The sequence below is a fragment of the Zootoca vivipara genome, chromosome 16 (genome assembly GCF_963506605.1).
Source record: "Zootoca vivipara chromosome 16, rZooViv1.1, whole genome shotgun sequence".
NCBI classification, from domain to species: domain Eukaryota; kingdom Metazoa; phylum Chordata; class Lepidosauria; order Squamata; family Lacertidae; genus Zootoca; species Zootoca vivipara.
The window spans coordinates 29,362,281-29,383,099 of NC_083291.1; the positions used below are offsets into that span (position 1 = coordinate 29,362,281).

Below are 20,819 nucleotides of genomic sequence, written 5' to 3' on the forward strand. Positions count from 1 at the left end.
TTGCCTGGAGGAATTTGAGAACATCAATCGATACGGAGCTGTCATCCTCTTCCTAAGGGAAACCAGTGAGCCTCCTGGGGCCGGGCTTGCCAATCGGAAGGTTGGCGGTTCGAATCCCCACAATGGAGTGAGCTCCCGTTGCTCTGTTCCAGCTCCTGCCAACCTAGCAGTTTGAAAGCATGCCAGTGCAAGTAGATAAATAGGTACCGCTGTGGCGGGGGGAAGGTAAACACTATTTCCTTGTGCTCTGGCTTCCGTCACGATGTTCCATTGTGCCAGAAGTGATTCATGCTGGCCACATGACCAGAAAGCTGACTGTGGATCAACGCTGGCCTGAAAAGAGATGAGCACCGCACCCCATAGTTACCTTTGACATGACTTAACCGTGCAGGGGTCCTTTACCTTTTACCTTTGCCTGTACATGTCCTGCTTTATATATTATGCAACATTACATATTTACCTGTGTAAACCTTGGAGATGCGATTTTGGGGTAGAAATAAAAGTGGGGAGTGTACTGGCTGCTGCAGTTAGATTCCCATGTGTGCTTGGTCATATTTTTCATGAGTCTTCTACCATTTACTCTCTCGTCACTGGCCTACCCTTACATGGTTATTCAGAATACCAAGGAGCTGACAGGTGGGTCAGGAGTGTTTGGCCATGTTTGTATAATAATAATAATAATAATAATAATAATAATAATAATAATAATAATGGGTTTCCTCAGCCACTCTGCGCAGCTGTATTGACAGCCCAGGTCACCTGCCCATGACCCAAGGCCTCAGGAGGAAACCCCCCCCCCCAATCTCAGAAAACAATCCTCATTGATAACAGTAATTTGTTGTTGTTTAGTCATTTAGTCGTGTCCGACTTTTCGTGACCCCAGTGATAACAGTGATATACCGCTTAATATGCAAAATGCAACAAATACTGTACAAATAAATACATCATTAGAAACAGAGAAGCCTTCAGTAAAATATTCAGTTAAGTACAAATAAATAATAAAACACAATAATGTGATGCAACCCAGCAGCCCAACAAATGCCTGCTTAAATTCATGGGTCGTAGAAGTGTTCAAGGCTATGATAAGCCCCTTCTGACTCCTCTCAAGCCTAGCTTGGGTGCTGTCCAAAGACACCTGCTGGATTCAAGGGGGACATGGCACTGGCTGGAGCATGTCACGGGAAATGGGGAGAAAGAAAGTTCACTGGATCTTCTGTTCTGGTGGAGAGCTCTTAAGCGACTAGACTAGCAAAGGATTTCTCTAACTCGCAGCAGCTCCTGCTGCTGGTGCAGCAGCAGCAAAACGTCTCTCCAGCCCTCATGCGGCTGAAACGAAGGCAATGGATTGGAGACGGGGTGGGTGGTACCCAGGAGGTGTTTTGCTTTGTTTTGCGGAGACTTCAAAACTGGGCTCGGACGCCTTTGATTCCCCAGCGGGGTCCCCTTTCCATTGCCTCGCGGAAGGGACAGCCGCTCCACCCGTGTCGTGATCTTGGGGTAGCAGCAGCCCAAGTTTGGTTCTGGGTGCGCGGGAGGCGCACACGCTTCCCTTCCGCTCTGGGAATTTGGAGCTGGTGGCGGCGACCAGGTCCAGGAACCCGTTTCAAGCTCGTCTTGTGCAGTGCAGCCGAGGTTGCTACCCCCGCCCTCAGCCACCACCCCCCGTCCCCTTCCTTGCTTGGAAGAAGCTACCGTCCGTCCTCCTTTCCACCGAGCTCTTTCTCCTGCGACCCGCTCCCTTGCCGGAGGTTTCCCGCTTGGTGAGTGCGCCCTCAACCAGGTAAGGAGGATGGACTTTTCTTGCGCTTCCTGGTCGAGGGTGGAGGATGGAGGAGGAATGACCATGTTTAGCCTGGATAGAAGAGGAGATATGATAGCCATCTTCTTGCAATATTTAAAGGGGTACACTGTGCACATGGAAATAGCAGCAAGATGTTTTCTCCTGCTCCAGAGCGTAGGACTCGAACCAATGGCTTCAGGAGTTTCGGACTCAACATCAGGAAGAATTTTCTGGCAGCAAAAGCTGTTTGGACTCCCTTGGGAGGTGGTGGACTCTCCTTCCTTGGTGGTTTTTAAGCAGAGGTTGGGTGGTCATCTGTTTTGGATGCTTTAGTTGAGATTCCTGCATTGCAGGGGGTTGGACTAGATGACCCATGGGTCTCTTCCAACTATGATTCTGTGACCATGCTCCCCTTCGTGTGCACCCTTACCCTTCATGGCTGGTGGGGCTCCAGGAGGATCTGCAGAACTCCTTGCAGCATGACTTACATTCACCTTCTCCTGTTTGGCCGTGAAACAGGGATACTACTTCCCACCCAATTGGCCCCAATGACTTCATCAGTAGTGGGGAAGGCTTTCCTCACCTGGATCAAAAACTGGCCTGCCTAGTTGAGTAAAGGTTAATGTATGTATGGCATGATGGACTTTTCAGGAAGGGATGGGGGGCATGTCTGGTCCATTCCCTCTTCCAAATTTAGATGTACCACAACCCTGTGATGTAGGTTAGACTGAGAGAGAGCAACCATCCAAGGTCATCCAGAAGTTTGAACCCAGGTCTCCCCACTCCAAGTCAGGTACTGTGACCACTATGCCAGGTGGGTTGTCTGGATTTTGCTCACTTTATGAGCAGCAGTTTCTCTCAAGGTGGATGGCTGGTGCCTTGCTGCCTACCTCACAGGGTTGTTGTGAACTGGGGAAAACATTATATTCTGCGCTCTCTCTCTCCCCCCCCCCCTTTATGTATCATGACAACAGAAGAGTGCACAGCTTTCTCCCCTTCTTTCTTTTCCAATAATGGAACTCCAGGTGTGTGAGGCATGGCCAGTCTTGAGTGCACATTACCTGGGCAAAGCTGTCCAATGTAACTGTTCCAAATCTTCTCCATCTCACCCCTCAAATAGTAATTTAAACCTTTGGTGGCTTTTTGATGTAAAGCACTTGAATCTTCTTTGACTTGGACGCTCCTGCTGTCCAACGAGAATTTACTCTCAGGCCACGGTCAGCTTGTGTCTTGATGAATTTCAGTTATTGTAACAAAATAAAAAAAAAGTACTTCTAGTAGCACCTTAGAGACCAACTAAGTTTGTTATGGGTATGCATATACACGAAAGCTCATACCAATAACAAACTTAGTTGGTCTCTAAGGTGCTACTGGCAGGAATTTTTTAATTTTGTTTCAATTATGGCAGACCAACATGGCTACCTACCTATAAATTCGGTTATTGTAGATTGAGATCTTGACAGTGTGCTGGGAGGGGGACTGCTGCCTGTTGCCTCTGTGCTTGACCATTGTCCATTTTGGCTTACAGAGGTACCTCGGTTTAAGTACACAATTGGTTCCGGAAGTCTGTACTTAACCTGAAGCGTACTTAACATAAAGCGTACTTTCCCATTGAAAGTAATGGAAAGTGGATTAATCCATTCCAGACGGTCCACGGAGTACTTAACCTGAAGCGTACTTAACCTGAAGCGAACTTTCCCATTGAAAGTAATGGAAAGTGGATTAATCCGTTCCAGACGGGTCCGTGGAGTACTCAACCTGAAGCGTACTTAACCCGAAGTATGAGGGTAATCGGTTCTGGAAGCCTGTACTTAACCTGAAGCGTACTTAACCTGAAGCAAACTTTCCCATTGAAAGTAATGGAAAGTGGATTAATCCGTTCCAGACCGTCCGTGGAGTACTTAAACTGAAAGTACTCAAACCGAAGTGTACTTAAACCGAGGTATGACTGTATTACACAAGGCCAGTTAATGCTTTGCACACACACAGCGAGCGAGAGAGAGAGAGAGATTTGAAAGAGGCAAACATGAAAGACCACTCCTAAACAATTATTCCCTAGACCAAGACTTTTTGAAAAGAAGCATAAAGACATGGTGCGTGTTTGTGTGGAACAGAGGCTGTAGCTCAGTGGCAGAGCACATGCTTAGCATACAGAAAGGTCCACGTTCTATCCCTGGGACTGAAGCTGAGAGAGGGGCAGGCTGGCCTATGGCCAATGAGTGAGTGCATGGCAGCAGTGGCATGTAGTCATCTAGGGGGACTGGGCTAGTATCCTAAATGTTCCCCTGGTGCCACCTTCCCAAAGCCCAGAAAGCTTCTGCCTGGCTTAGGGAGGGAGGTGCAATGCTCTGGAGAGCCTTCCTGCTACCTCCCCAAAGCCCGGAAAGCTTCTGCCCAGCTTGGAGAGGGAGGTTTGATGCTTATACATCAGGACACCATGTGCACGACATCCCCCCCACATAGCACTCACAAGCTGACACCTCTGACCCTAACTGTCCCCCTATGGAAAATTCCACCGCACAGCACTGCATGGCAGAGATCCTAGAAACACAGAATTGTAGAGTTGGAAGGGACCACGACGATCATCTAGTCTAAACCCCCTGCGATCCGGGAATGTTTTGCCCAATGTGGGGCTCGAACCCATGACCCTGAGATCAAGAGTCTTGTGCTCCGCTGACTGAGCTACCAGGTGGGCAAGTCAGAGACTTCCTAATTCATGCCTCAGCCATGCCACCACTTCACCCGTTCTTGAGTGAGCCACAATCTGTACAACGAACGCCTGCCTGGACACACGTAACTGGGAGAAACGACGAATGCTACCGCCACCCTGATTAACACGATAATTATTATTGTATATCATCAAGTTGGTGAGACATAGCAGCAAAGAGTTCCAAACCAAGTTTCAAGTTGGCAACCATGAGCAAGCTGACTTTGGTTGTTAACTTAGAATCATAGAATCGTAGAGTTGGAAGAGACCACAAGGGCCATCCAGTCCAACCCCCTAATTGGACTGGTCCAACTTAATTGCTGCCATGTTTCTGTCACTGCTTTGCTTATGATCAACCCTCTCCCTTTTCAGGGTACCCTAGAGTGGAGGAATTCGTTTCACATCTTGCTTGCTGCCACTGGATATACCTGATCTTGAGTTTCTTGGGACTGGGACATGGTAAATTGCTCTGCCCAGACAATGTGGTTGAACGAAGGCTTACAATGTGCCGTGGAAACGGGATTCAATTACGCTAACCAGTGCGATAACACCCAGGAACAACAGCAGAAGACCCTGCAGAACCTCTGGACTATAACAATTGTGGGTAAATATAAGGAAAGAGTTACAACTTTTAATGTTTTTTGAAGCAAATATATGCCAGTTAAAAATGGTTTGTTTGGATTCTTATAATGTTAGGATGGAAGAGCATTTTAAGCCAGACCAGAGGCAAGTAACTTTATCCCCAAAGTGGGCGGTATCCAACATATATCAAAACATGATAAAACATTAAACATTAAAAAAACTTCCCTAGACAAGGCTGCCCTCAGATGGCTTGGGGGTTGGATAACTCCATACTCTCCAACAATCCTCCAATGAAAATAGGGATGTCCTAAGGCAGTGATGGTGAACCTATGACACACATGTCAGATGTGACACGCAGAGGCCTCACTGCTGGCACGCGCCCCATCGGCCCATTCACGCTGTTGTTGTTGTCCCCCCCCCCCCATTTGTTCTCCCGCTCCTCCTCACGCTACAGCTTGTCTCCGCTGTTAAAACCCGGAACCTTTCTTCTTGTTGTTGTTGCTGGTAGCCAGAGATTAGTTTTTTAACCCTTTCTGTGCTGTTTTTTTCTGGCGCTTTGGCAGACAATGATTGGGTGTAACAGCGTTCATTTTTTAACCCGTTCTGTGCTGGGTTTTTTGGCGCTTTGACAGACTATGTCGGTGCTGCGTGTTAGTTCCAGCGAAGGTATTAGTTGTCATTTATTTATGTTCTCTCCGCCCACAAAAGCGCAGCAGCTTTGGGGCATCCCCCCAAAAAAAGCAAAGCAACTTTTGCACCCCCCAAAAAAACTCCAAAACTTTGGTCAGCAGCTCCCCCCAAAAAGCTCAACAACTCTGGGCACTTTGTGATAAATAAGGGTTTTTTGGTTTGGTTAGGTTAAATAATTAGGTTTTGGTTTATTAAATACAGTTATATATTACAATGATACATTTTTGTTATTTAAACTATAAATATCGCGAAATTATGGTTTTTTTCTTGAAGTGACTCACCCGAGTTATTTGACATACCACTCGGTTTTTGGGCGAATTTTGACACACCAAGCTCAAAAGGTTGCCCATCACTGTCCTAAGGGAAAGCGGCACATTCCGGGATTAAATGAGAAACCAAGATGGCTTCTGTAAATCCGGGATTTTCCCTGGAAAATAGGGACACTTGAGGGTGTGCGTTCTCTTTGTGGATATTAATTATTTCTGGTTTTTCTGAAGTGGCTGATATAGCTTTTCAATTACTGTATGCTGCTTCAAGTGAAGTAGGTTTCCCCTCCCCACCCCCTCATAGTAAGGGGTTCTTACTATCTTTCACCTGTCTTTCCTCAGACATCCTCTGACAGCAGTTGTAAGAACTCCGCCTTTTCAGCAGCCATCTTGGGCATTGCATGGGTCTTTCTTACCAGTGGAGTCCTGCTCAGTTTCTTCTTTCTCATCTTCACAATTCACTTCAGAAAGAACAGGTAAGGGCCAGGAATATATTGTGGCCATGTTTTCAGTAGCTGGGCAAACTGCTCTAAGGCTCCATTGTTCCGGAGAAATCTTTTGCTATCATATACAGTAATGAAAAGCATTTCTTTCTCTGGACATTTGAAAATTAGCTTTAAAAAGAGCAGAATATATCATGTCGTGCAAACTGCACAATTGTCTCCATTTACACTGCAGATATTTAACAACAAATATTCCCAAGGTTGCCACAGGTTAATAAAATGGTTTTTAAGTCAGCAAAAGAAAACAAATGAATATAAAACGGTTGATAATAACAAATTCAGAACGAGCAACAGAAAAATGCTTCCATTTGATGGCTGGAGGTCTGGGAGGAATGAAAGAGTGTTTACATGTCTCCAAAAGGACAACTTCAGACGCAAAATGTGACAAACTTTGCAAAGAGGCTTAGGGGTGTCTTCTGCTGTGCAGGAGCTGAAGTTCAGGAACTTCTCCTCCACCTCCTCCTCCTCCTCCTCCTCCTCCTCCTCCTCCTCCTCCTCCTCCTCCTCCTTCTTCTTCTTCTTCTTCTTCCAGTATTATTATTATTATTTATTGAATTTATACACTGCCCTATACCCAGAGGTCTCAGGGCAGTTCACAGAAAAGATCAACATAAACTTACTAAGAATCCACATTCTAGGGATTCTAAGGAAAAGTGGGACATTCTGGGATCAAATCGGAAACCGAGATGGCTTCTGTAAATCCGGGTCTGTCCCTGGAAAATAGGGACACCTGGAGGAAATGGAAGGCTTTGTGGTGATTTTATGTGTTCCTTCTTGGTTGGGAGAGGCCTTCTATTTTGGAAACTGCACCTGAGCCACTTTAATCCAGCCTTGCTACTGAGTGATGTCACCTGGGAATTTCAAGTGCAGTGCAGTACCATCATTATGCTGTATCAGTATGGTGAACAACACCCAATGGTACATCTTCTTTTCATCAATGATGCTCTGGAAGAGATGAACCAGCGCCTTGGATCAGTAAAGGGATGGTTGAAGGCCAACCAAGAAAAGCTCAATCCTGGCAAAATGGAGATGTTTTGGTTTCAGAGATAGTATTGGGCCTCCTTTGGATGACGTTGCCAACTTCCTTAGGGATCAGGTCTGCAGTCTGAGGTGCTATTCGATCCCCTAGCTCTGGAGGCCCGATTGTCTTCAGTGGCAAAAAACACTGGGGAGCATTGAAAAAGGCCTTCTCAGATAAAGCATAGTAAGAGGGGGAAATCATTGTATTACATGGGTTGTAAGAGTGGGGCAAGCCTAACTTCTCTGTCCAAGGGAAGCTTGGATAGCTCACTTAGTTAGAACATGGTGCTGATAACTCCGAGGTTGCAGGTTTGATCCCTGTATGAGACACAGGCCCGTCCTAGCCATAGAGGCTAGTGGTGCAGAGAACCACGGCACCGGGCGCTGGAAGGGCGCCAAGTGAGCACAGGGTTCTGGCGATCTGGCCAGGACTGCGCTCCTTCTCCGAGGACCCCGCGCTGCGCCTCCTTCTCGTTTCCCCAGCGCTGGGTTCCGCTCAGTCAAGCTTCGCCACCAGCGCGCGCACAGCGCCCAAGCAGCTCTTGCTGGTCCCGCGGTGCGTGCGCTGGTGGCGAAGCTTGACTGAGTGGAACCCAGCGCTGGGGAAACGAGGAGGCGGTGCAGCGCGGAGTCCTCGGAGGTGGCCTCCCGCTGCTGCCGTGGTCCGCTTGGCACTTCCGGGCCCTTGGAGAGGCTCTGGAGGGGGACGCTGGAGGGACCTAGCGCCAGTACGCTGGATGGGCTTAAGACAGCTGCATATTCCTGCATTGCAAGGGGTTGCACTAAATGATCCTCAGGGTCCCTTTCAACTCTACAATTCTCTGGTTCCTCTTTCATAACCCTTGCCTCCCTGTTTTCTTATCTCCTTTGTCTGCTGGAGGATTGTGAAAATGTCCAGTCCTAACCTGAACATAGTGACCCTGCTGGGCAGTGGCTTGACCTACAGTAGCGCTTACCTCTTTGGAGTTGAAAAACAGAATTCATTGACCAGGCCATCCATGGAGATGCTTGTTCAGGTGGGTGAAAGCCAGAGGTGTGGCTCACTGGACATTGCTCTTGTGGGGACATTTTTATATTGCAAATTAGGCAGAATTCAAAGGGGTACGTGGACAAATTATGCATGCACACACAGATTAACCCTGCCCCATAGTTCCCCTTCAGAAAGAACTCTTCCAGAATGTCCAAACTGTTCTTTCAACTCCTAAAGTGTAACATTCCAAGGCATGGACTGAAGGAATGTGATGCAGAAGCCTTGCAGAAGCTAAGCAGGCTTGGGTCCTAATGGCATCTGGAAGGGAGACTGCCTGGGAATCCTATGTAGCCTATGTTGAGATAAATATCTGAGAAATGCAATAAATGGTTTTTGAGAGCCAGTCCAATGTAGGGAATAGAGTGTTGGACTGAGACTGGGGTTGTAATCCTCACTCAGCCGTGAAACCCACATTTCAACACCTTCCATTACATGAAATTTTGAACACAGTCATACCTTGTGTTGTGTCCGCTGCGGGTTGCGTTCTTTTGTGTTGCGAACACGGTGGACCCGGAAGTGTTTATTTCTTGGTTCCACCATGCGTGCATGCACAGAAGCGTTCTGCGCACTTTGCGCATGCGCAGAAGCGCTCTATCACGCTTTTGCACATGCGCAAAAGCTCTGCTTGGGTTGCGGACTTTTCAGGGTGCGAACGGCGCCCCAGAATGGATTGGGTCCGCAACCTGAGGTACCACTGTAATATATACAATGCCAAAAATAATAATGACATGTGCAACTCAGTATCTCAAAACCATAACAGTCCAAATATTCCTAAAACAAGGTCCATGAAAACAATTCTCTATGTGTATACTTGTGCTGGTGTGATGTCAATGGAACTCTGACAAGATACCCAGATTTCAGTCTCTGGTTTTGAAAAGAGCAAACTGCTGTTCTAAGGTTGGAGCTGACCTGTTTGGCGGAGCATTAATTGCCATTGTATAGTTCCAGAAGATTTACGAAACAGAGGTTGAAATCTGGGTATCTTGTTGTGATTTTGGCATTGTGTATATTATTTAAGATTTCATGAAATAGAAGTTGTTGAAATGTCATACATTATTGTTAACGGATTTTTGTAAGCCAACATACAGAGTTGTTTAGTTTGTGATTTATTATCTCTTGGTATTCCTTGGGTGTGAGATTGAGCTCCACAGTAGTTCCCCAGCACCAAGCTCCTGGAATTGGCTCCCAAGATGTGAACAGGACTATGAATAGGATGACATTGTTAGTGGCTCTGAAGGCTGCTGAGAGATCCCAGAGAATTAGTGGGATCACACTTCTTCTGTCCTTGTGGCAGAGTGTCTGCCATTATTTTTAAAAGCGACAGGAGATCTTGATTACAAATATCCCATGTTTATCTTGAACCTTAGCTTTATAAAACTAATAAAATAAAACCTCTGTGTTTTTATTTCTCTCTCTCCTCCTCCTCCTCCTCCTCCTCCTCCTCCACCACCACCACCACCACAACCCAACACGCACTCCTACAGGTGAGAATCAGCTTGTTGTGTATTGGAGTCTCTTTGGCTTTTGGCCCCATTCTAGGGAAAAGCTGGCGGTTGTATAAAGTGTTCAGTCGGCAAGTTCCAGACAAGAGAGTGGTGAGTTCTTTTAATGTACATCCAGCTGTCAGAAACAAATAAGACTGGGCCACAGTTATTGGGGCTAAAATACAGTGGTACCTCGGTTTATGAACACAATTGGTTCCGGAAGTCTGTTCATAAACTGAAGCGTTCATAAACTGAAGCGAACTTTCCCATTGAAAGTAATGGAAAGTGGATTAATCCGTTCCAGACGGGTCCGCGGAGTACTCAACCTGAAGCGTACTTAACCCGAAGCATGGGTGTAATTGGTTCCGGAAGTCTGTTCATAAACTGAAGCGTTCATAAACTGAAGCGAACTTTCCCATTGAAAGTAATGGAAAGTGAATTAATCCGTTCCAGATGGGTCTGCGGCGTTCGTAAACCGAAAATTTGTAAACCAAGGTGTTCATAAATTGAGGTTCCACTGTATACATGTTGGAAGCAGTCACCATGTATGGGACCGGATTCAGTGGCCCCTGGACAAAGCGCCCTCAGTGAGACCTGCTACCTGGAGGTAGCAGGCCTCACCTAATGATGCTCCCTCCCTCCTGTCAATGGAACTTTCCTTCAGCAGTGCTAGGCTCAGAACATGGCATGTGGTTGTAGAGGCTGGCAGTCTCTTGAATCTATTTTCAGATTAGGTGGCCTTTCCTTGAATTCCCATACAGCTTTCAACCTTGTGCCAGGAAGATGCACTCAACACTCAAAATAGATAAGTAAAGGTAAAGGACCCCTGGATGGTTGCATCCAGTCAAAGGCAACTATGGGGTTGGGGCGCTCATCTCACTTTCAGGCTGAGGGAGCCGGCGTTTGTCCACGGACAGCTTTCCAGGTCATGTGGCCAGCATGATTACACCACTTCCGGCACAGCAGAACACCATGATGAGTGCCAGAGTGCATGGAAATGCCATTTACTTTCCCGCCCCAGCGGTACCTATTTATCTACTTGCACTGGTGTGCTTTTGAACTGCTAGGTTGGCAGGAGCTGGGACAGAGCAATGGCAACTCACCCCGTTGCGGGGACTCAAACTGCCAACCTTCTGATCGGCAACCCAAGAGGCTCAGTGGTTTAGAGACCACAGCACCACCTGCATTCCAGATAGGTAAAACCACCATGATCAAAGAAAAAAAAGAACTATGGTAGTACCAGCTGCATCATCTTAGCTGAATGTCTACAAGATACAGTTTGCTGGGCCAATGGCACACAAGCACGGACTGAATTGTGCGTGGAGATGCAGGATGGCGTTCCGGGGCATTGCCTCCCCAACCTATCCCCACATCAGTGGGCCATGCAAGCTTACTAAAACGAGCCATATGTCATCCCAACCCACACAGCCATGATGACACCAAGTACTGTTCAGGTAGTATTCCTGTGACAAAGGGCCACAGCAAGCTTTCCCCTCTCAAGGAGCAGCAGACGGCAAGACTCCCGTAAAGCTTTAAATAAAGTTTGTTTGTTTGATTGGTTTTATTAAATTTGCATGCCGTCCTATACCCATAGATCTCAGGGCGGTTCACATTATCACTCCTTTCTGTGGAGGCTGCTGCTATTTAAGGTTTTAGGCCAGGCATGTCCAACAAGTAGATCGTGATCTACCAGTAGATCACTGGATGTCTGTGGTAGATCACTGGCTTCGCCCAAAGAAGCTCAACAACTCCAGCATTTACCCAGGGTTCATGTTTCCTTTGGAAATGAGACTATGGTGACTTTAGGATATATGATTTATTTACACATATAAATCCTGAGCCTATGACGGAGGGGCTCCCAGGATTCTGTCCCTCCCACGGCTGCTGACTTGGATTCAAACTGGCAGCCCACTTTGCTCTGACCGGCCTGACCTTTTTCCAGCTTGCAGACTGCAACTATCTTTTCCTTTTGCTTACATCAGGCAAAACTGCAATCCCAAAAACTCTGCTACTGGCCTTTGTTCTTCTACCTAACTCTGATGTCAGGGAAGGGCTTCAGCCATTTTCCTGCTGCTGCAGTTTTAGCTTTGCTGATGGCTTCCTTAATAGGCCATCACCCTCCCCTTTCTGCTCTTTTAATGGTCCATCTCTCCAAGCAATTACTTCATCAGGAAGCCAGTCCAGCTTATATTTTAACATGGTTTACTGTATATGAAATTCAGCATCTGGCACAGAGAAATTCGAAGGGGAGTCCAAGCACTATAGAGAATTTGTTTTCCTGTGGTGTTATTTTGTCATTTCACTCTTTTTGGTATTTGATAACAAAGGAAACATTAGCGGGTCCTGATTTCTGGCTATAGAATCATAGAATCATAGAGTTGGAAGAGACCACAAGGGGCATCCAGTCCAACCCCCTGCCAAGCAGGAAACGCCACCAAAGCATTATTGACATATGCCTGTCAAGCCTCTGCTTAAAGACCTCCAAAGAAGGAGACTCCACCACACTCCTTGGTAGCAAATTCTACTGCCGAACAGCTCTTACTGTCAGGAAGTTCTTCCTAATGTTTAGGTGGAATCTTCTTTCTTGTAGTTTGAATCCATTGCTCTGTGTCCGCTTCTCTGGAGCAGCGGAAAACAACCTTTCTCCCTCCTCTATATGACATCCTTTTATATATTTGAACATGGCTATCATATCACCCCTTAACCTTCTCTTCTCCAGGCTAAACAGGCCATTCCTCATAAGGCATCGTTTCCAGGCCTTTGACCATTTTGGTTGCCCTCTTCTGGACACGTTCCAGCTTGTCTGTATCCTTCTTGAAGTGTGGTGCCCAGAACTGGACACAGTACTCCAGGTGAGGTCTGACCAGAGCAGAATACAGTGGTACTATTACTTCCCTTGATCTAGATGCTATGCTCCTATTGATGCTTCCAGCCTTGCTTATGTTCTCCAGCCTTGCTTATCTAAGTACTGTAAATGGTTCTGGGGAAAACTCCTCTGTGTGTGCACAAAAAATGAACTGCGATATTGACACAGCACATCACAAAGTGAGCAAGTTGAGCATCTGTTTTGCAGATTATCAAAGATTTCCAGCTGTTGGTGATGGTGTCTGTGTTAGTGCTGGCCGACATTATTCTGCTCTTGATATGGATGTTTGTGGATCCCGTCCAGTGTCTCCAAAGTCTCAATGCAGATCTGAAGGTAAGATGGGGGGGGGGAGTGTAGATTGGGTGGCTGGACATACGTAAATTGTGAACATGGGTCATGTTTATCTGCATCACTAAGAGAAAGCTGTACACCCTCCAACTTTTAAAATATGAAAACAAGGAAAACTCTGCCCCCATATACTTGGGTGAGGTCAGGTTGGAGCTTAATGATATGGGGTTGGAGGAGCTTTGAGTTAGAAGACAAAGCCTATGCAATCTCCACTGTAAATGTGCTATAAATCAGAACTAAGGCAGACCATGAGCAGATAACTCTAGGCAAACCTCAGATTACTGAGTTAGTCAAACATGTAACAAACACGTATGTAACTCGTTGCTGTGGAATTTAGCTTGTATAATTAGGTATTTTAGGACACAATTATCTTTTTTAATTGTTATAGAACAGTGACTATCAGAGAGAAGTGACTACTAGCCCAAGCTGCTTAGTAAATCCATGCCATGTTGTTGTTTAGTCATTTAGTCGTGTCCGACTCTTTGTCACCCCATGGACCAGAGCACGCAAACTTCAACAGGCTTTTGTACAGCACTGTTCCCATTTTACAGCTCGGGAATATAGAGGCTGAAAGATTAAAAATGCCGGCTAATTAGTAGATTCATCACACAGAAGTAACCTAATGACGACCATTCTGCTTTTCAAATGGGAAACAATGAGGCTAGAGAAAGCAGTGGTTGAAGTGGGTGTGGTTGTGGTTGCTTTCAAACTAGCTGTTCAATACGCACTCAGCTTGATCAACTTGTGGAGAGTTTAGATAATGTGCATCAAAGCAGATGTTATCCTGCTTGACAGTGCATTTTCCAGTCGCTCTTCTTATCGCAAAATGTATTATCTTTTGGGGAAGCAGGTTTGTTGTGTAAAAGCTCCCAATATGCTTTAATAGTGCAGCCTGAATTTGCCAGGATATGATTGAATCCTACCTGAAAATAGTGACAATGTAGATGTTGCCAGTGATTGTAGCAAGCAAGCAAGCAAACAAACAATTCCAGCATATCCATGTGAATCCATTATTTATTCCAAGTCTGATTTCAGTATTGAAGTGCAATCAGAAGTAGACATTTCAATTCTGTTGCATACTGGGCATTTCACAGATGGGAAGAAGCCTTCTGTTTTGTGTTTCAATTCTCTGCTAGGTGACAGAGAGAGGTTTGACTTGCACAGCGAGCCAAGGGTACTACTGCACATCAATGTACTCTGATCTTTGGCTTCTTCTCTTTCTGGGATTTAAGGTATGAAATTGGTTCTAGTATCTTGTTGAACGTGGCTATTTATTTTTAGAAAACCAACCAGGCAAGGGCAAAGTGTGTGACAAACTCCTTTGGCCCTCATACCCCCACGTTTCGCAGACGAACTTTTATAACACTTGTAACTCATTGTCACAGCCAGGGCCTCTTCCTGAACCTTGGCCCCTCTGCTGGTACACATTGTAAAAGCCCTTCTCTGCTCTATGTTGTATTATGGACGTGGGTGGCGCTGTGGTCTAAACCACTGAGCCTCTTGGGCTTGCCGATTGGAAGGTCGGCGGTTCAAATCCCCGCGACGGGGTGAGCTCCCGTTGCTCGGTCCCAGCTCCTGCCAACCTAGCAGTTCGAAAGCACGCCAGTGCAAGTAGATAAATAGGTACCGCTGCGGCGGGGGGGGGGAGGTAAACAGCGTTTCTGTGTGCACTGGCTTCCATCATGGTGTTCTGTTGCACTAGAAGGGGTCTAGTCATGCTGGCCACATGACCTGGAAAGCTGTCTGTGGACAAACGCCAGCTCCCTCAGCCTAAAAGCGAGAGGAGCGCTGCAACCCCAGGGGTCCTTTACCTTTTTTTTTTAACCTATTATTTTATAGCAGGGCTGGTGAACCCTACTGCCTTTCCAGAAGTCTTTTTGGAACTTCCAACTCCCACTGTTTCCAGCCACCATGGCCAATGGTCAAGACAAATGGAACTTGTAGTCCAGCACTTAATAAGAGATACCTGCCTTGCCTCTCTTATTTTATAGGCGTTTCCTTGCCTCTTCTGTATTTAAAGCTTGCTAATTATCTGGTAAGATTGCATGGTTGGAGGGTTCTTGGTAGGTGGCCTAATTCAGACTTTCTCCTTTCCCAACAAATTGTTGCTTTCAACTTTCCCTTTAAATCTGCAAGGGAGGAACGGATTATTGAATGCAATTGCTAGATCATATTGGCTGAACGAATTAAATCAACAGTAAAGGTGCTGACCTTGCAACAAATACGTGTTTGAATCTGATTGGGTTTCTGCAAATGTTATACATGGGGATGCCTCTGAAGACGGTTCAGAAACTTCAGCTGGTGCAAAATTTGGCGGCTAGTTTGCTCACCAATATAACGCCAATCCTGGCTCAACTGCACTGGCTGCCAATTAGTTTCTGGGCCGAATTCAAAGTGCTGGTTTTGACCAATAAAGCCTTAAACAATACGCCACCCGAGCAGTTTAAAAGGCCATAGATGGTTTAATTAGCCAAAGGAGAAGAGGAATGTTTTTGCCTGGTGCCTTAAATGTAAGTAAGGCAGGAAAGTCTTCCACAAGCACGGAGCCACTGGAGAAAATGTTCTTGCGTTGCCACCCTCCAGACCTCTTGTGAGGGGGCGGGGAGCACGTGAAGAACAGCCTCACATGATGATCACAGGGTCCAAATTGGTTTGTATGGGGAGAGGTGGTCCTTCAGGTATTGCGGGTAAGGCTTTATAGATCAAAACCAGCACCTTGAATTGGGCCCAGAAACGTTATTTTTGTGTTTTTATATTGTAGACCGCCCTGCGATCCTCAGAGGAAGGGTGGTATATAAATTTAATAAAGAATGAAAAGAATAATAAGGGGGTGGTTAATTGGAAGACTACACCTTACTAAAATACCCACATTCTGCAAAATGCTAGAACTCTTTCTCCTGAATTAACGCTTCTATAACCATGTGTTGTTGTTCTGTTTCACCGCAGGGCATCCTGTTGATCTATGGGGCCTACCTTGCTGGTCTGACAGATGATCTCAGCTGTTCACCCGTCAACCAGTCCCTGACCCTCATCATTGGGATAGCCATTATTTTCCTCTCAACGGGTGTTATGCTCGTAGTGAATCGTTTTTTCCACTTGTGGCACAACCTGGTCTTTGGATTTACCTCAGGAGGAATCTTTGTCTGCACATCTACAATCAATTGTTTAATCTTTATTCCACAGGTAAGAAACTAGAGGGGAGGAAGAAGTATCCCAAATCTTTGCTAACTTTCCCCTGCTCCCCAGAAAAGCTCAATACGCTTCCTCAAAAGTGAGATTTGTAAAGGATAGCTGAGGTGCTGGCAGTGAGCTGGGAATGCATTACTGGGATAATTTAGCCTCAAATATGTATAAGATAGCAGTTATCTGTTTGTTAATCAACCAGCGGATGGAAGCAGCCTGTGTTGTGTTGTGTTGTGTTGTGTTGTATGTAAGCCACTTTAGGGAATCTCCTAGATTGATAGGCAGGGTAGAAGTTAAATATATACAGTAATACCTCGGTTTTCGAAAATCTCTGTTGACAAACATTTCGGTTTTCGAACGTTGCAAACCCGGAAGTAAATTCTTTGGTTTTTGAACATGCCTCAGAAGTCGATCGTGCCATGCAGCTTCTGCTGAGTGCAAGATCCTAAGGCCTAGCTGTCGGCTGTTGAGTTTTTGGTTTTTCAACGTTTCAGTACTCGAACAGTCTTCCATAATGGATTACGTTCGGAAACCAAGGTACCACTATACTGGAAGTCCATTCCAAAACCAAAGCGTTCCATCTTCGTCATCTTTCAGTTTTCCTCTAATATAACTAATTTATAGGTCTACAATATACTTTAATGTTCAGCAGGTCAGAAAATGGAAGGCTTTTGAAAAACAGAAAGATGACATCAACAATATGGCCAAGTATTTTACCAGCTCAAGCAAGAACTTCCACTCTACCATGTACAGTGATGAAGAGATCTACCAGCTGCTAGGGGAAAAGAATTCCATGATGCAACAGCTTGTAGAGGTCAGAAACTTTCACTCAATTGTGGCGGCAAACAGTTGCTAGCATACAACAACACCCTGTTTTGGGGATTTTTACTGGCTGCCAGTCTGCTACCAAGCCAAGTTCAAGGGGTTTTTTTGGTACTAAAATATCACTCAATCAATCTCCTTTATTGGAATAAGAAAAGTGCGTCGTATACATGGATCAGAACGCAACACAGTTAACGAATCATAGTAGGAGATACTTTAGGATAAAACTGTCCAGACATTGTGAGGTACAAAAATGGTTCTTAGGACCTAGGGTGATGTAATGTCACAAGAACAAACAACTTAAAAACCTTGCCCTGTTTGTGAGCTTTCCAGAGGCATTCAGTTCACTGAATGTTGGATTTGACAGGCAGGCATACCTGTCAAGTTCCTCTCTGAAAAAATAAGGGACCGGACCGAAAGTAGCACACCGGAAGTAGCACGGCAGCCATTTTGGAACTGGGTGGAGCATGCTCAGAAGTGACTTTTGATGCTGCTGTGCCCAGTTCCAAAATGGCCGCACCACCAGAAGTCGTGCTGCAGCCATTTTGGAATTGGGCAGAGCAGCATCAAAAGTCGCTTCTGAGCATGCTCCACCCAGTTCCAAAATGGCCGCCGCGCCAGAATAAACCGGGGAAAAACAAAAAAATTAATTTTTTCGGCTGGGGACAGCTGGAAAAACGGGGTTTTCCCGGGCAAAACGGGAGACTAGGCAGCTATGCAGGCAGGTAGTTTGATTCTATGAGAGAATATCATTTTGTTTAAATGAAGAGATGCTCACAACATTCTGTCAGAAAACTATCCTATCTTGGAGAAGAAACCATAAATGAATATCGCATGTGCTGTGTGTGTGTCTGAACCCACATGCATGTCCAGCACTTTTGTGCATTCCTACACATACTACGGAGAGGTTTCGAAGGTTGTAGCCATTATGAATATGTGTTTACCCCATAACTTTATGCCCCAAGAAGTTTGTTCACCAAATGAAGTGGCAAAATGGAAAGCTGATTTATTTAATTACACTTCCATAAAATTATATATAAAGATGGTATACAAGTCATCAGAATAAAATCAGCAAAAACAACAACAACATAAAACCATCATTTAAAACATCAGTAAGTACCGATTGGTTAAAATGAAGAAAGGGAGAGATGATTCCATTTCTGCTGGTGGGCAGTTTCACAGGGCAGGACCTGCCACAGTAAAGGCTTGGTCCCTTGTGAACCTCAGGCTGTGGGGAACCACCAAGAGGACCTCGGTGATCCACGTGGAGCATAAGGAATCAGACGGTCTTTAAGGTTCTTTGGTTGCAAGTTCTCCTCCATGGTTGCACCCCAGCTATAGAACTCTATTCCCTAAGAGGCTCGCCTCACCATTGTTGTTTATTTGTTGTTAGGTTGTGAGTGGGAGAGCCATTGTTTTGTTTTCCTCCTTATTTTTTTTAATTATGTTTTGTGTTTTATCTTGTATTCTTATGCCGTTAACTGAATTTAATAAATACATGAATAATTTTTTTATTGCCAGACAACCTTTTTAAAAAATAAAATAAAATAATCCAGGCTTTTAATATCTAATGAGATTTCAGTATTGAGTTGGATATTCTGGTTTTATGCTGCTTATTTTTTATGACTATGTGCTTGTAACTTGTACAGTCATACCTTGGATCCCGAACGCCTTGGTGCTCGTCCGTTTTGGCTCCTGAACGCCGCAAACCCGGAATTGAGTGTTCTGGTTTGCAAACGTTCTTTGGAAGCCAAACATCCAACGTGGCTTCCACAGCTTCCAGTTGAATGCAGGAAACTCCTGCAGCCAATCGGAGCCCGTGCCTTGGTTGTCGAACATTTTTGGAAGTCGAATGGACTTCCGGAATGGATTCTGTTCGACAACCAAGGTACGACTGTACTTGTAAACGGCATAGATAATTTATTTGGGAAGTATATGTTAAATAACTGCATATCTATTCATTCTTTCTGAATTATTCTACCTCATTCTTCTGTTTTTTACCTGCACGCCCTTGCTTTTCTGACAAATTTTACCTTGGTTTATTCAATACAGAAAGATACAGCAATTGCAACTCTTCAAGAGCAAGTGAATAATGCTAAGAAGAAGCTGGTGAGACTTGTGACTGCAGAGGACAAATACAATACAATTGACTCTCCATTTCCTCCTTCTTCCTACTCTGCAGCCAATTGTTCTTATGCAGCAGTTGAAAACCCAATGAGTTATCCTTTTTCACCTGGTCAGGGGCTGAACTCAAGGCAGCATCCTAGGCTCTCACATTCACAGTGCAAACCAGGATTGCTTAGTAAAAAAGATTCCACTGATGATCTGGAACACACAAATCAACACCGGCAGAATATACTGGCAGAAATTGCTGCTGAGTACAGACTTCTGAATGGATGCAAGAACGTCGCTGGTCATTCAAGTGACCAAGATCAATGGTTCCCCCAATATACCACCACACTTAGTATGGGGACCTTGCAGGACCCCCTCGGGCAGAGTTTTTCCACACCGAGGGAGGAAGCAAAGCAGCCATGTATGCCTCAGAGGCAGCTCCCAGGGATGAGCCATGTGAGCAGTGAAAAGCTTCAGGAAATATTACAAGAGCTAAGTATGAGCCACGTTGCTATTGCCCAGGTGTCTCCCAGGGCACCCGAGCAAAGTGTCGATGGCAACATGTGCACATTATGGGAGCCAGAGGAGACCCAGGCAGGAGAGCCTATGAGGCTTAGTCCTTGTAAGTCAAGACAGGGGTGGGAAACCCCCAGCCCCATGGCTCCTGAGACTTGGCGTATTGTGGACAAGGCAACCAGAGGAAGGCAAAGAAGTTTCAGTGGATTAACAGAATTTCATCAGGCTGCAGCAGGAGACACTGAGGACAGATGTTCCCTGCATCAGCCACCCTCTTCGTCATCACCAGTGGTTAAGAAAACACTTAACTACAAGGCTGAAAACTGGTCCAAGCATTCGAGCAACGAAGGGTGTGGCTGGCTGTTAGACAAGGGCCAAGGGAAGAATTGCGTGTCCACTCTTTATCTTAGCAGATCCAGGAATCTCTGCCGTCATCAGAATTTTCTGACTCGCGCAGTGCTCGGCCCCGTCCCTTCTCAGCACTTTTACCCTGATTCTGATTCTGGCAGCAGCTCCTCTGGGAGGGTAACCCATTGCCACCACAGGCAGCAGTGTGACGTTTGCCACTACAGCCTGTCTTCCTCTAGTGATAGCTGCATCACTGATACAGGCCCCGAGCTTGGGGTGGCCCTGGACTACTGTGCAAAGCTTTATGGCAAGCCTCAGCCAGTTGTGAACTTCATTGAGGATTTGGAGCCCACCTATGTGTAGGGGTTGTCAAGTCAAGAACCCGCCCCCCCCCAAGACCCTGATATTTCAGGGTGGAAACCTGAGACCTAGGGGTGGCCCCTGGTGGTATCATGGTGTGCAGGCCTCCCCCTGCTGCCTTGAGGGGGTCAGGCAAACCTTGAGACCAGGTCAGCCGTGGAGGTCTGGCAGGGAGGGGAGTGGCATGCCGGGGGGGGGGGAA

The 20,819-nt window shown here is 45.9% G+C and overlaps 1 protein-coding gene across 1 annotated transcript; it reads left to right on the forward strand.

Annotated features, from left to right (window-relative positions):
- The first annotated feature begins 4,342 nt into the window (after positions 1–4,342).
- On the forward strand, positions 4,343–20,776 carry GPR156 (G protein-coupled receptor 156). Its single transcript, XM_035097462.2, has 9 exons — positions 4,343–5,087; positions 6,368–6,501; positions 8,429–8,564; positions 10,063–10,173; positions 13,136–13,261; positions 14,413–14,508; positions 16,223–16,459; positions 17,112–17,273; positions 19,334–20,776. Exons 1-9 carry the CDS (start codon positions 4,944–4,946, stop codon positions 20,618–20,620), a joined length of 2,433 nt encoding a protein of 810 aa, XP_034953353.2. The 5' UTR covers positions 4,343–4,943; the 3' UTR covers positions 20,621–20,776.
- The last annotated feature ends 43 nt before the right edge of the window (positions 20,777–20,819 follow it).

Coding starts and splice junctions, on each gene's coding strand:
- GPR156 (XM_035097462.2), top strand. CDS start 4,944: ATGGTAAATTGCTCTGCCCAGACAATGTGGTTGAACGAAGGCTTACAA. Junction 6,502..8,428: donor ATTCACTTCAGAAAGAACAG/GTAAGGGCCAGG, acceptor TGTCTGCTGGAG/GATTGTGAAAATGTCCAGTC. Junction 13,262..14,412: donor GTCTCAATGCAGATCTGAAG/GTAAGATGGGGG, acceptor ATTCTCTGCTAG/GTGACAGAGAGAGGTTTGAC.